Source organism: Pelophylax lessonae (genome assembly GCF_965119305.1).
Source record: "Pelophylax lessonae genome assembly, chromosome: 1".
NCBI classification, from domain to species: domain Eukaryota; kingdom Metazoa; phylum Chordata; class Amphibia; order Anura; family Ranidae; genus Pelophylax; species Pelophylax lessonae.
The window spans coordinates 221,680,410-221,697,465 of NC_138768.1; the positions used below are offsets into that span (position 1 = coordinate 221,680,410).

A 17,056-nucleotide genomic window follows, 5' to 3' on the forward strand; every position below is an offset into this window, starting at 1 on the left:
CTAGTTTGTAGACTTGGTAACTTTTGCGCAAACCATTCAAACAACGCTTATCGCGTTTTTTTTTTACCAAAAAAATGTAGCAGAAAACAAATTGGCCTAAAATTATGAAAATTTTTTTTTTTTTTTTTTTTGGGAATGTTGTATAGCAGAAAGTAAAAAATATATATATATTTTTTTCAGAATTGTCGCTCTTTTTTTGTTTATAGCAAAAGAAATTTAAATCGCAGGGGTGATCAAATACCAACAAAAGAAAGCTCTATTTGAGGGGAAAAAAAGGACATCAATTTTTTGGGTACCGCGTCGTATATCCGCGCAATTTTCTGTTAAAATAACGCAGTGTCAAATCACAAAAAATGGCCTGGTCATTAAGGGGCAAATCCTTCCGGTCCAGAAGTGGTTAAACAAACTAGAAAACCTCATGCAAAACTCCACATATAACATGCATTGATAAGAATATACTCAATACTAGTTTAACTTCTATCTACCTTCTAATATTAAATGTAAATTATACAAACATTGACAATATTATATGTACTAGAATTAAGTCCCATTCATTTGTAAAATAAGTAAAATTTATTGCTCGAAGCTCATCATCATTTTTCATTTTAAGTTCCTTTAACTACAAAAAGAAAATACCCCAATCCCATCTAGTGTACATGTTGGAATAAGTTCAGGTCTTTACTATTTCATTTTTTTTAAATGCAGTGAAATTTATTTTTTCCCAAAAAAAATTGCGTTTGAAAGACCGCTGCGCAAATACAGAGTGACAAAAAAATATTGCAATGATCGCCATTTTATTCTCCATAGTCTTTGCTAAAAAAAAAAAGAAAAAAAAAATATATATATATATATATATATAGATATACATATAATGTTTGGGGATTCTAAGTAATTTTTTAGAAAAAAATACTGATTTTAACTTGTAAACAAGTGTCAGAAATAGGGCTGGTCCTGTGTAATGTATGTCTTAGTTTAATGTTAAAGAACAAAATATATCTTTTAATAATATGGATTTGACACATACAAAAAAGGAGAAAAACAGCAACAATCTGGACTTGTTAATACAAATTAAAAAGGATATATATATATATATATATATATATATATATATAGAGAGAGAGAGAGAGAGAGATATTATATATATATATATATATATATATATATATAAGTTTTGTCCTACTCATGCAGGTCATTGAAGGGATCTGCAAACTGATTTTAGTGACATTTATTTATATTTTGCAGATTTATATTCTGCTGCCATAATATGCAGCTCTTTACAGGGTATATAGACACAATACACAATCTTAACCCCTGGCCCAGGAGGAGATTAAAGTCTAATTTTCTGATTCCCTGATTCCCTATCATTGCCATAAAGTGAGATAATGCATATTTACTCTAGGGCGAGTTTGGTCAGAATAATTTTGCCTTTCAGCTTGGTCTTGGAAGGAAACTCATACAAACATGGGGAGCCTGAGAATATAAACAAAGAAAAGCGATGGTGTATTTTGTTTATGTATCAAGCTCCTTTGGCTGCACACAGTGATCCACATGAAGAACATGGAACATCATACAAAACTGTGCTTTGCTTTCTGTAGTTCTGTACTAGGTGTGACGACATTCGAGAGTAAAAAATTCAAAAACTGCTGCTCTTTCCTATAGATATCATTGCATAGAAAAAAAAAGTATATATGTCCTACTGTGTAAAGTTAAAATCACATACCTCTGGTCTTCCCTAAGCCAAAGAGTGTCTGTATCTGCAGTCTTGCATGCACTGGATAAACACAGGTAAATGAAAAGACACATAGAACACAATAGTTTTCTATGTGCTTCATTCACATCACAACGTTGTCTACATGTGCAGTTCAGTCCGTTGCATTAAAATGCAATATATACGCAGGTTAACACAACGTACAACAGTGTACTTCAACACAACTGAAGTTCATAAGTGAAAAAAAAACTGCTTTTTTGGGAATAATGTAAAAGGAAAAAAGACTGTAAAATGCTCATCAATGGCTGAATGTTAAAATGTATGCCAATGTATATAAATGCAATGCAGTGCTCCCACATTGCTCTGAATAACAATGGATTTTGCAGAAGTGTATGACAGGTACTTGTTATGATTACTTTATGATCACTTTACATATTTTCATGTTTTTCATTTGTGTTTTTAGTGTTTATCCCCTCCACATTCTCCTAAAGAAGCCGGTAACCACAAAACATGTTGAGAGCCTGACAGTCCACACCAACACTATTCTCTTGGAGTAGTTTCTCAGGCAGAGGTGGCTCCCTTGGTGGGGGTGTAGGCGCCAGCAAGAGGGACTTTAATTCCTTTTATACTTTGTATTTTGTATTTTTCTGACCTGCTGGGCTGTTTTTATATATTGTATTTGTATGCAATAAAATGTATTGTTTTAACATATATGAATTTGTCAATGTCCTTTGACGGTACCAAGAAAATCCTGTTGCCCCACTTTATTCCAATTTTCTCTATATGACTTTGAGGATGAGGGTACCTATACTTTAAATTAACTCTCTTTCTCATTGAGCAGTCACTTCTAATCAACCATAAAACTGCAACACAACATGAATAAAAATACATACAAATACATGTTGCAGCACACGCACTTTCAGTCCGTTGTAGTGCATTTTTATGTGCAGCATGGTGTGAAAGGACACTTTAAGTCTCAAGCACATGAGCAGAAAAAAATGCAGATTTTAGAGGCATTTTCTTGTTTTTTTCCATCCAGCTGCCTGTGGATGCAGCTCAATTTCAGCCAATATATCCATGCATTTCGAATATGCATGTTTTCACTTTAAAGAAGCCTTCAGGGGTATAAAAAAAGCCCTGAACCTGCAGAGAATTCAGAGAGGAGCTTACTGGCATAATTTATGCACATGCACTAATAATCAAGCACATAAAATATATCTAGTAACTAGAATAAATGAATATTCTAGTTAATAAAATGAGTTTATGAACATATGATTCTAAACGCCATACACCTGTACACATGCATAAATGGACACAACGACTCTTTAAGAGGATCATTTGTGATGCTGGAATTTTCTGCCAGTTTCCGGCAGAAAGACCCAGCATTGAGAACAGTATTTTAATATGCCTGTGTGCATGAAGCCTTATGGTGCACCATCTTATCTACATGTGCCAGAGAATAATGAAAACATAGCATTGTCACCTTGACCCTCGGGAAATCTACCACCGGGAGCTGGCCTTGGTGCAGATCTTCCACTAGCTAGAGGAGCTGAAAGAAAACGTTATAGAAAGCAATTAAATCCTCATATTTCAAAATAAATGATTAAAAAACAAAACTGTCAATATTGCATATTTTATTAATACCCACGGCAGATAAATACAGTGGTGAGCACAAAAAACTTCTTTTTTTTTTTAAGGCTGTTAATAAAAAGCAGAACACAGCATAGAAATACATGTGTGCATAATGTGCAAGCCTTGAGAAATGGTAAAGGAATAAACTCTACTTAATAATGCATTAGAAGGAGCTAAGTGCTATAGAAACTAATCACAAATCATATTTAATTGCCCAAATACTGTAAACAAATAAATTGATATGGGATTAGAACACATCGTACATAATTAGTGCTTTCTGTACTGCTTTATTAAATAATTATTGGACTCTCTGCATTCTAGGTGTAAACAGTGTTCCAATAACCTAAATGAGGTCCCACAATCAATTGTTGGGCTCCAGAAACCATAAGACATGATGTTCATTCAGTATTAAAAATACCACAGTTTAGGGTCCAACACCGTAGGCAACAGTTGGTTGCCTCCTGAAAATTTTACATTGTTAAATAGGAAACAAAGCAAAAAGGCAAAGAGTCTCTGATCTAGATGCATGTACAGTATCTCACAAAAATGAGCACAACCCTAACATTTTTGTAAATATGTTATTATATCTCTTCATGTAACAAAACTACACTTTGTTACAATGTATATAGGGAGTGTACAGTTTGTATAACAGTGTAAATTTGCTGTCCCCTGAAAATAACTCAACACACAGCTATTAATGTGTAAACCGCTGGCAACAAAAGTGAGTACCCTAAGTGAAAATGTCCAAATTGGGCCCAAAGTGTCAATATTTTGTGTGGCCACCATTATTTTTCAGCACTGCCTTAACCCTCTTGGTCATGGAGTTAACCAGAGCTTCACAGGTTGCCACTGGAGTCTGCCCTTACTTCTCCATGACGACATCAAGGAGCTGGTGGATGTTAGAGACCTTGCACTCCTCCACCTTCTGTTTTGAGGATGCCCCACAAAGGCTCAATAGGGTTTAGGTCTGGATACATGCTTGGCCATTTCATCACCTTTACCCTCAGCTTCTTTAGCAAGGCATTGGTTGTCTTGGAGGTGTGTTTGGGGTCAGTATCATGTTGGAATACTGCCCTGCGGCCCAGTCCCTAAAGGGAGGGGATCATGCTCTGCTTCAGTATGTCACAGTACATGTTGGCATTCATGGTTCCCTCAATGAACTGTAGCTTCCCAGTGCCGGCAGCACTCATGCAGCCCCACACCATGACACTCCCACCACCATGCTTGTCTGTAGGCAAGACACACTTGTCTTTGTACTCCTCACCTGGTTGCCGCCACACACGCTTGACACCATATCAACCGAATAAGTTTATTTTGGTCTCACAGACCACAGGACATGGTTCCATGGTTGTAACACTAACGAGTCACATGACACAGGGGTGGGAAAATGGCTAATTGGACCCAATTTGCACATTTTCACTTAGGGGTGTACTCATTTTTGCCAGTGGTTTAGACATTAATGGCTGTGTGTTGAGTTATTTTGAGGGGACAGCACATTTACACTGTTATACAAGCTGTACACTCACTACTTTACATTGTAGCAAAGTGTCATTTCTTCAGTGTTGTCACATGAAAAGATATAATAAAATATTTACAAAAATGTGAGGGGTGTACTCACTTTTGTGTATGTCTATATATGTCTTTCTATGAAGTTCATATTGTTTCACTATTGTCTTGGGTTCTCTCATTGCAAATTCTGACACTAGTTTACATGCTTTGATAATGTCTCATTTTTCTTAAATACTGTTCTTAAGAATGTAAATTTTACTTAAATCTTCATAATTATGAGAGAAATGTTTGGCTAATCATATAACATTACTTCTAAATATAGGACAGTGATGCACAGTTCCTCATTCTGTCATGGCCCATCTATTGTGTATGGTCAATGGTATTATACCTTGCTGGGCAGACTGTAGGTTGGAGCTTTGGTTTGCAGGAGGAGCAGGTCTAGCAGCCTGAGCAGCCGGAGGACGTTTTCCACCTGCAAAATTAATTAAATCAGATATAAATTTTTAACTTTACAAAACATTTTCAGTTTATAGCGGTATAAGCAGGTTCATGATAACACAGTTTTTTTATCAGAGATCAGCAATATAGCTTGGGAAGTTTTCTATTCCCATTCCATTGCTGATTGAATAATTATTGTACAGATTCATACTGAAAAGTCATCTTTGGGTTTTCCCTCCTGTAACCAAGTGTCAAATGTAAGACTGAAATGTAAAGGAGACTGAGTGGCTCACATTCCTGCCTCTCCATCATAGGTTTTAATTCCTGGTATGCAAACCAGCATGGTTTCAAGATCTGGTGTACGCTCCTTTACTTGGCTGCTTAACTATAATAGGATAGGTGGCCTGATGGCCAAATGAAAGTGCTTACACGGCAGGCTGACAACACTGCAACAGAAAGTGCAGCTACTGGCAGAATCTCCAAGTTAGAAACTTTACCAAGAACAAAAAATGACTTGCTTATGAAAACTGTATAAAGCATGATAGCAAACATACTGGCACTGGCAGCAGAGGAGGAACCTGTTTATCATCTACAAGTCTACCTGAATGAATAATCCCGGTGGTTTATATCTGGTGGGTAATATCCCCTAAAAGTGCAATATGCTTCTCTATTCATTTGGAAGCCAAAATATTTTGGTAAGCGGCCATTCCTTTTTTACATTTGTTGGTGTCTTTTCAAGATTCAGGAAGATTGGCTCTATATGCATGCTGGGACTTTTCCTAAGGAAAGTGTTTTACTTCATTACTGTAGTTTGCTTTCACTTCTTCATTATATGGACACTTTTTAGATCTTCATGCATGTTCATTATTATATTTATATACTAGTTTTATCACCTTTGTATTTTTCACCAGTGGTACATGTTTGAATTTGTTTTTTACACATATGTTGTGTCACTTTGTTACTAGCGCTGCACGTATTTTTTACAATAAAAATAAAAAAACTACTGACACCATATACTGCCCTACTGATACCAGTCTGCCCTGCTAACACCAACCTCTGCCCCACTGACAAAGTTCACAGCCCTACTGACACCATCCTCTGCCCCACTGACACATCCACTGCTCTATTGACTGAAACCATCTACTGCTCTACTGACACCATCCACTGCTCTACTGACACCATCCACTGCCCTTCTGACACCATCCACTGCCCTACTGATACCAGTCGCTGCCCCGCTGAAACCAACCTCTGCCCCACTGACAAAGTCCACAGCCCTACAGACACATCCACTGCTCTATTGACTGAAACCATCTACTGCTCTACTGACGCCATCCTCTTCCCTACTGACACAATCCACTGCCCTACTGAAACCATCCACTGCCCTACTGACACCGTCCACTGCCCTACTGACACAGTCCACTACCCCACTGACACCATCCACTGCTCTACTGACTGAAACCATCTATTGGTCTACTGACACCATCCTGTCCCGTACTGACACCATCCACTGCCCTACTGACACCGTCCACTGCCCTACTGACACCATCCTGTTCCCTACTGATGCCACCATCTGCTCTACTGCCACTGTCCTAATGACTAACACTGTGCACTTTTAGGCTCCGTTCACACCCGAGTGTATGGTTTTCAAGCCTTTTTGGGGCGTTTTTTTTGGGCGTTTTTCAGCTGTTTTTTCAGGCATTTTTTGCAGGTTTTGGAGGCAGGCATTGACATCTAACAAAAACGCCCGTAATCTGCCCAAAAAAAGAAGCTCATGTACTTTTTTGAGCTTCAGGCATTCAGGTGACAAAACGCTCATATGTGAACAGGGGCCATTGAAATGAATGCGATTTTGCTTGTTGGGCATTTTGAGACTTTAGAAATGAGCGTTTTACAAGCTAAAATACGCTCAGGTGTGAACAGGGCCTTAAGGTAGTGTAGGTTTATATTTTTATAGTGATGTTTGTTTAACCATTTGCCGACCACTTACTATATATATATACGGCGGCAGGGTGGCTCATACACGCAAAACAACGTATGGATAGATTGCTCGCTTGGTGGCATCTAGGGGGCGAACACGCACCATCGTCAGCGAGGAAGCCGATTTGTGTGTCAGGCGGCTCCGATTGCCACCTGACACCCGCAATTGCTCCCCGCTGAGAGAGACGGTCGGCTGTTTTAAAAACACTGGACTTTTCTTCTCCCTGGAATGGTCATAGAGCCCATGTAATCCTTCTGTATAGGATCACATGTCTCTATGGTCATTTCAGAAGCCACGCTTCTGAGGCCCTATTTTGGAATTCGGCACTGCGTGATTTTAACCACTTGCCGACCACCGCCCGACTATATATGTCGGTGGCCAGCCCCTCACAGGCAAAGTGACGTACTGGTACGTCACTAGCCTGTGAGCCAATAGGGGGGCGCGTCGTTCCCTAAGCAGCCCGCGCGTGTGACCGGCGGACCCGATGTCCGCCGGTCACTCGCGATCGTCGGATAGAGCGGGAGAAAGGCAGGCGGGTAATGTAAACAAAGCCACCTGTCTTTCTCCACTGTGTAACAGCACAGATCATACAGTCCTGCTATGTAGGACAGTTGATCTCTGCTGTTACACACACAGCCACATCCAATCACAGTTAAAAGCACGCCCCTAGGGACACACTTAACCCCTCCCTCTCCAATAAAGTTAACCCCTTCCCTTCCAGTGTCATTTTTACAGTAACAGTGCATATGTATAGCACTGATTACTGTAGTAATGTCACTGGTACCCCCAAAAGTGTCAAAAATGTCAGTCAAGGGTCCGATATGTCCGCCTCAATGTCGCAGTCCCGCAAAAAAATCGCAGATCGCTGCCATTACTCGTTAAAAAAAAAAACAATAAAAATTACAAAAATCTTTCCCTTAGTTAGTAAACGCAATAACTTTTGCGCAAACCAATCAAAATACGCTTTTTGTGATTTTTCTTTACCAAACATATGTAGCAGAAAACAAATTGGCCTAAAATGTTAAAAAATTTAGATTTTTACAATTTTATGGGGGAATTTCATATAAAAAAAATGTGAAAAATATTGTGATTTTTGCAAAATTGTCGCTGTTTTTTTGTTTATAGCGCATGATTAAAAAATCGCACAGGTGATCAAATACCACCAAAAGAAAGCTCTGTTTGTGGGGAAAAAAGGACATCAATTTCATTTGAGTACAGCATCGCACGACCGAGCAATTATCCGTTAAAGTCACGCAAACAAAATTGACATCCTTTTTTTTTCCACAAACAGAGCTTTCTTTTGGTGATATTTGATCACCTGTGCGATTTTTATTTTTTGCGCTATAAACAAAAAAAGAGCGACAATTTTGAAAAAATAACAATATTTTTCACATTTTTTTATATGAAATTCTCAAAGAAAAATGTAAAAATCAAAATTTTTTAACACTTTAGGCCAATTTGTTTCCTGCTACATATTTTTGGTAAAAAAAAAATAGCAATAAGCGTATTTTGATTGGTTTGCGCAAAAGTTATTGCATTTACCAACTATGGGAAAGATTTATGTCATTTTTATTGTTTTTTTTTAACTAGTAATGGTGGCGATCTGCGATTTGTGACATTGCGGCGAACAGATCATCGGACTCCTAACTGACATTACTGGTACTTTTGGGGGTATCAGTGTCATTACTACAGTAATCAGTGCTATAAATATGCACTGTTACTGTCAAAATGACACTGGCAGGGAAGGGGTTAACTTTATTGGTGATCAAGGGGTTAAGTGTAACCCTAAGGGCGTGATTCTAACGGTCAGGGGGCGTGGCTTGTTAGATCATCACAGAGACATGCGATCCTATATAGCAGGATCGCATAGCCTCTGTGATGACCTAAGGGAGAATGACAGACGGCTGTGTTTACATCAGGCGTCTGTCTTTCTCCCTCTGCTGCGGGAGATCGTGAGCGACCAGCGACCATCGCAGCCGCCGGTCACACGCGTGAGCTCCCCAGGGAATGTGTGGGGGCAGGAGCACACCACCGGTGGCGCACAATCACCCCCCACATGCGGCTGAGCAAGTGACGTAGGGATACGTCGCTTTACCCAGCAGCGGCAGAGTGCTGCAGTATATGCACGGTGGGCGGGGGTAAAGTGGTTAATAGTAGGACCTTCCTAGTTATTTCATTAAAAAAAGGGGGCGGAACCCCTGATGATCTTTGATCTCTTTCATGTTTTTCAGGTAGATTTCCACCTCTCAAAAGGTTGCCTACCCCTGCCTTAGGTGTTTGGAACAGAATGTAGATGCAGTAATGCATACTGCTGACAAAGAAACCAAGAATATTCTAAAAGCCTGCTTCTTTAAGGTCATGTCCATCTTTTTAAAAAAAATATTAAATGCACATATTACAGCAAAAAAGTGTGCATTTATTATTTTTTTTGCCAATCTGCCAGCAAAGTATTGCACCTGTGATCATTGGATCAGGCAGATTACACTTTTCCCTGAGCTACATTCTGCATAGTTTGTAAACAAATTACGCCAAGCAGACATAATAAATCAGAAGCAGAAAGTGTTCAAGTAATTGTTTTTCCACTTTTACGATCTTGTTCCGGCCACGACCTCAAAGTGAGTAATAATTTATATAATAATCTTTGTTGAAAGAACATAATGTGAAGGTCACGTGAAGTAATACATAATTGTGGACTGTTTCGTGGTATCATGGAAACCAGCAGATGCCAAAATGTTTCTTTACAATATTGCACAAACCATAGTTATCTGAATGAAACAAGGTTTTGGTATGATTTGGGTATACTGGCTATTCCTGATAGTTGAGAAAATAGTGTCTGGTGCGCTAAAAGTGAAGGTTTAAATAAATAAAACCATAAATTGACCTTGACAAAATAAATTACAGTGAGTGTTCAACAAGAGGTCCAAATTGACCACAAGTGTTGTATCCAGCAAAGGTGTTCCAAACCGTGGAAATTAGTTCCTCACACAAGGTATAAATGCAAAAAGTCCAAAAGTGAAAAGGGCAAAATTCAGTCCAAATGTCGGTGAACAGATAAACAGTCCCACAAGATGACAAAACACCAACTGTCTAGTGAATCCCACCACCTATAAGAGTGGCCCCTTACCAGACAGATAGATGGACAGTGTACAAAGATTTCGAACATAAAGTGGTGGACTCCAGTAGAAGAGAATGACTACCCCACTCGGTGCCACCTCGTGTGGGAGACAAATTAATAAGCCTCTTACCAGATGGTTGGTGGTGTGGAGTATAGATATATCCCCTTGGGTAGGCACTTCCCTCAGTAGTGACCACAAAGTGATATAAATACTGGTCTCTCCGTGGTGAACACTATGCAAATTCATTTTTTACTATTTTTTCCACACAAATAGAGCTTTTTTTTGTGCTATTTGATCACTGAGATGTTTTATTGTTTTATTATATATATATATATATATATATATATATATATATATATATATATATATACAAAAAGACAAAACATTTAAAAAAGTTTTTTTTTTCTTTTACTTTCTGCTATAAAAAATATCCAAGAAACAAACATTTAAAAAAAATCTAATTTTGTCATAAATTTAGGTCAAAATGTTTTCTGCTACATGTTTTTGGTAAACCAAATTCCCAATAAGTTTGCATTGATTGTTTTGCGTGAAAGTTATTGCATCTACAAATGATGGTTAACTTCTTCCCGCTCACTCTATAGCCGAAAGACGGCTAGAGCACAGGCTCTAATTTCCGGGAGGCCGTCTTTAAACGGCCTCCCAGTGCAGAGATGTATAGTAACGAAGTAGAACTACTTAAGTACTGTACTTAAGTACCGAAATGCGGTATCTGTACTTTCCTAGAGTAGAATTTTTTTCTCCTACTTCTACTTTTACTTCACTACATTTTTTCGATGATTTCGATACTTCTACTCCGATATTTTTTTTTGTGCTGCATAGTTACTCGTTACAATTATAAAAAATTACCACTGCCAGAACAGTAGATGGCAGGTTGCATAAAGCTCAAAAAAATGTGTATAATGTCATTTGTAAATCAGCGCATACGAAAATAAAGGCTGTGTATAATAAAAGCTGCTATACCAAATCTTTCCAATAAAAAGAAAATATGAAACAAACAAATAAATGGTGCTACAGCGCTTAAAGTGCATCAAGAAACTACTAACAAACACAGGTTAATCATTTGAATAAATCATTTGAAATAATAAAAAACAATATGATGTTCAAACTTTTGACTTCTTTCTTTAATAACTACATAATACAGTACTTGTACTTCTACTTTCAGTACTTGAGTAGAATTGTTTTTATAAAACTACTGGTACTTTTTACTTTTAGTACTTAAGTAGCAAATTTTTTGAAAAAACTACTTGCAATACTTAAGTAAAAAAAATGTTGAATACTTTAGTACTTCTACTTAAGTAACTTTTTCTGCGAGCACTTCCACTTCTACTTAAGTCACTTTTTGATCGAGCATTTGTACTTTTACTCAAGTAGAAATTTTAAGTACTTTATACAAGTCTGTCCCAGTGACAGGCTCCCCGCGCGCTCCCGCGAGCGCGCATCGGGGAAAATCTGTGTCGGCCGTGTCCCTTGGACACAGCCAATCACAGATCGTGGTGAATGGCCAATCACAGCGGCCATTTACCACGTGATCGGAATGTCCAATGAGAGATGATCTCAAATGTAAACATATGAGATCATCTCTCATTGCCAGCTCTCCTTCCTCACACAGAGACTGCGTGTGAGGAAGAGCAGAGCCGATCAGCGGTTAGGGGACACAGAAAAATTTAATCAGGGCACTGATCACCAGTGCCCTGATTACACAAGAGGTAAATAAAATACAATAAGTGCCCGCCATCAGTGCCCCCATCAGTGCCCACAATCAGTGCCCATAGTGCTGTCAGTCAGTGCCTGCTCATCTAGGCACTGATGGGCACTGACTAACAGCACTATGGGCACTGATGGTGCTGCCCATCAGTGCTCATCAGTGTCGCCCATCAGTGCCACCCGTCAGTGTCTATCAGTGCCGCCTCTCAGTGCCCATCAGTGCCGCCTCTCAGTGCCCATCAGTGCCGCCTCTCAGTGCCCAGCAGTGCCACCTCTCAGTGCCCAGAAGTGCCACCTATCAGTGCTCATCAGTGCCACCTATCAGTGCTCATCAGTGCCGCCTATCAGTGCCACCTATCAGTGCTCATCAGTGCGGCATATTAGTACCTCCTCATCAGTGCTACCTCATCAGTGCCCATAAGTGCCACCTCATCAGTGCCCATAAGTGCCACCTCATCAGTGCCCATCAGTGCAGCCTATCAGTGCCCATCAGTGCCGCCTCATCAGCGCACATCAGTGAAGAAAAAAATTTATTTATTTTCAAAATTTACTCGCAGAAAATAAGAAAAACTTTTTTTTTCAAAATTTTCTGTCTTTTTTCTTTTTTTTTTTGGTAAGAAATAAAGAACCCAGAGGTGATTAAATACCACCAAAAGAAAGCTCTTTTTGTGTGGAAAAAAATAATAAAAATTTCACATGGGTATAGTGTAGCATGACCGCGCAATTGTCATTCAAAGCGTGAGAGCGCTGAAAGCTGAAAATTGGCCTGGGCAGGAAGGGGGTGAAAGTGTCCTGTAGGCAAGTGGTTAATATACTGAAATTTTTATTTCGTTTTTTTTTTTTGTTATACTAGTAATGGTGGTGATCAGCAACCTATAATGAGACGGTGATAGTGCAGTGGCCAATCTGACACTAACTGACACTGGGTGGGAACTGAGAAAATGACACTGACATCACCAGTGACACTAATGCATTGATCAATGCTAATATTATACACTGTCACTGTACCAATGACACTGGCTGGGAAGGGGTTAAAATATAGGGGCAATGAAAGGGTTAACTGTGTGCCTAACAAGTGTATTGTGTGCAATATGTGCGGTTTTTACTAGTAGATGTGCTGATTTTTCTCCCTGCTTTGCTGGAAGAGAAAAAACAGCCGCATCTCTGCTCTGTGCATAGGGTCCTGTGTTGTTAGTAAACACAGGGCTCTGAATTGTGATTTGCTAATCTGATTAGCAGGTCCCAGCCATAAATCATTGGCAGGGACCTGCTGATCCACTTGTGCTGTAACGAATCACAGCACAGACTTTAGGCGCAAAGTGGATGCCCCGTTGCCGTATTTGTGATTTGGGCAGTCCACAAATGCTTAAAGGAAAATACTTTTATTGTGTTTTTCTTGCGTATTTACCAAGGTATAAATGCAGCAAAATGGCATCAGTGTGAAAGCAGCTTAAATACTGCCAGCAGTAGTACCAGTCTGGATCCAGGAACTCAATCCCAACTGTGAAGCCTTAAAAATGACACTAAATTATATCCTTATTCTCCCCAAAAAAATCCATACGCATCTACTACTAAACCGCCCTCTAATCAATTTTTCATGACATACTTTCTTAATGTGTTTTTTAGCCTCCTTGTAAGAGAATGAACATACCCTTCCTCTTACAGAAAGCCAGAAGTGGTGGGAAAAAAGGAATTTGGAGATTTGAAGGGAGCAAGTGGAAGGGACTTTGAGTTAAGAACACATTAGAATTGAGTTATTTTTTAAACCAGAGTTTAATGTCACTTTAACTTTTAAGCAGTAAAGTTAACATTACAGTAACACAAACTGTGTGCTCACAGGATATCTCTGCAAAGTGGACATAGCATCATATATATTTTTCATGTAAATTCACGTTTTTAATTTTCTAATTAATGTGTAAGGGAAACATTCTTTAACCACTTCAAGACCAGGCATATTTCTGAGATGTGTTTCTTTCAAGTCAAAATCAGTATTTTTGCTAGAAAATTAACTTAGAACCCCCAAACATATATATATATTTTTTTTAGCAGAGACCCTAGAGGATAAAATGGCGGTCGTTGCAATATTTTAGGTCACGCTGTCACATTGTATTTGCACAACAGGCTTTAAAAAAGCATATTTTTGAGGAAAAATACACTTCAATAAAATAAAAAAAAAAAAATTATTAGTAAAGTTTGTCCAATTTTTTTGTATATTGTGAAAGAAGATGTTACGCCAAGTAAATAGATACCTAACATGTCACGCTTTAAATTGCGCACACTCGTGGATTGGCGACAAACTACGGTACTTAAAAATCTCCGTAGGTGGTGCTTTAAAAATGTTTTAACGGTTACCTGTTTAGAGTTATAGAGGAGGTCTTGTGCTAGAATTATTGTTCTCTCTCTAAATATCAGAGCGGTGATACCTCACATGTTTGGTTTGAACACTGATTACATTTGCGGGTGTGACATATGTATGTGTTTGCTTTGGCACGCAAGCACGGAGGGATGGGGCGCTTAACATTTTTTACACCGTCTCTTTAAGAAAAAAACTGGTAACTTTTATTGCTGTCACAAGAAATGTAAACATCCCTTGTACTCTTTATGGAGGGATCTGGGGTCTAAAGGCCCCAAACCTCTCCTCTGCACTTGAAAGTATTCAAAACGCCAAGATTAAAACTGGCGCCGTTAGCTGCCCAGTAAAACGGAAGTGACGTTGCTTCTGGGTTACTACATCAGAGACCCGATTCTGGCTTTGTTTGGGTACCCAGCTGACTAACGTTCCAGCTGGTGGCTCGGGTCCCCGGCTGGGATGGGAGACCGGGAAAGAGCGGCAGAAGCGGCCAGAGGGGGGGGGACATCCCCTCCCACTGCTTGTAATAACAGCCGAGCGGCTGCTTAGGTGCATTGGTTGTTATTACAAAAAAAGCAGACTGTTGGCTCTAATAAACAGTACCAGGGTAATGCCTGCAGCTGCAGCCATCACCCCGTACATCCACTTGAGCAAAATGACGTACAGGTACGATCCTTTGTGGCAAGCGGTAAAACATGCATTGTTTTAAAGTGTTACTAAACGCAGGACCCTGCATTCACTATATCTTTCCTCCCACAGTACACAGAACATGAACATGCAATCGTTTTAGTAAATATAAACTGCTAAATACCTTTTCTCCTCAGCAGTATATAGTAGTGTGACTTGTATCAGTGTCTAGTTAAAGCTTGTAGGAGACTTTTCAGTCTCCTCTGACTGTCCTATAAGACTGCAGGACCCATGACCCTCTGTCTGGACAGTGCTGATTGGCCCTGTGCTGATCACATGCACACAAAAAAAAAACTCTCTAGCAATACACACCAAAATGAGCATATACAGCTTATCCCCGCTATAATATCCGGAGAGGAGTTGGAGACACTGGAATATGGGGAGGATCAGAGGAGACAGGGTCAAACAGCCTTTTTACACAATGCAGAGCATTAACCCCTTAGGTTCCACAGTGAGTATAACAAGTATGTTTTACTGCATATACAGACTGATTTTACTGTTGTGGGTTTAGTAACACTTTAAGGCTGCCCATTTTTTTGAAGGGGTTAGCAATTCCCCACAATGGACTGATAATCGGACCTGCACTCTTTTAGCAAAAGCAGTGCTTCACAATGCATGGTAGTGCAGTATAATTATTTGAATCACTCCCTGGCCACATCTGTAAATATACTTGAAAGTAAAAAGAAGAAAGACCACTAGGTTGGACTTTAGAGGCAAGTTAGACTACCAAATGTATACAAAATCCATATTTTGTTTGAAAACTAAAATATAAAAACAAGGAAATTTACATAGAAAAATAGGAGCTAAAAACATGTATTAATATATGCACAACAACGGGCCGTTCTGGACCCTGTGGTTTACATGAGTTGTTATTTTTGCATAGTTGCAGGTAAGTGAGCCCCTGTGCATCAACGCGTTTCACTGATCTGCTTCTTTAGGACACACAATGCAGAATAAACAGGGAACAGGTCTCTCTTGTCCAGAATATGAACATGCATGTGTAAAAGCCTCCCTGCACTGAAGCACTGAAACATACAGGAAAACCAAGCAAAGTATGACCCACCGATGTTGTGTTTATCGATTGATGAAAACAAAGGAGAAATGCCTTTAGAAATTTCCTTCCTATAAGAACCAACCATAAAGTCCTGACAGGGCCAAGGATACTATAAGAAATTCACCTTCAGTTGGTAGCATGGGATCACTCAGAATAACAGCAAATAGCAGTAATAACAGCCTCTGTGGGGGGAGAAAACAAAGCAGGAATTCAGGCCATCAGTCAAGGTGATTGGCTATCCCACCCATTCCTCCAAGGCCAGCACTTGGAGTGTATTATGTAATCCAGGGTGGCTGTGTATGCTGGTGCATTATCAGGCATTGTTGTGTGCACTGCAGCGCAAGCAAATTGTTTTTTAAAGCACATGGATTCACAATCCATTGCTGTCTAAAGCTGGTTTTACAGGCGGTATTAGCTCCTACAGTGTTTAGAGTTCCCCCATCTAACAATGTCTTCATCTGCTTTTTTTTTCATCAGAACCACAATGCTATCCTTGTTCAGGCATCCTCCAGGGTCAATGTCTACTTATTAGAATGAGATCCTGGCTCAGAGATGACAAAGTCATGTCAATTCTGGTGCCTGTGCAGTTCTTGACTTTGTTCACAACGGTCTGATACAAATCAGCCCTTGCTGCAGCTTCTTGCCTTGTGACTTGCTACAAATGTACAATAATGCAGTATGATCAATAGGATGGAGGAGACCGAGGAAATGCTTGTTCCTGGCTACAGCTGAGGAAAAGCTAATAACTGGAGCTTAAGGACTGCTCTTTAATGAATAAAATACATTTTTACAAACGATACTATTAATGTCAACACCAGACCATCATCTAGGATATGGGTCTGGCAGTGCCAGGAGAAGG

General features: G+C 39.3%; 1 protein-coding gene across 1 annotated transcript in view; it reads right to left on the minus strand.

Annotated features, from left to right (window-relative positions):
• Window positions 1–17,056, minus strand: part of RPH3A (rabphilin 3A) — a 291,534-nt gene that overhangs the window by 100,725 nt on the left and 173,753 nt on the right. Inside the window, exons 8-9 of the mRNA XM_082259275.1 lie at window positions 5,238–5,321; window positions 3,192–3,257 (exon numbers count right to left, since the gene is read on the minus strand). Coding sequence (XP_082115401.1) covers window positions 3,192–3,257; window positions 5,238–5,321 — 150 coding nt within the window. The remainder of the gene's footprint in view (window positions 1–3,191; window positions 3,258–5,237; window positions 5,322–17,056) is intronic.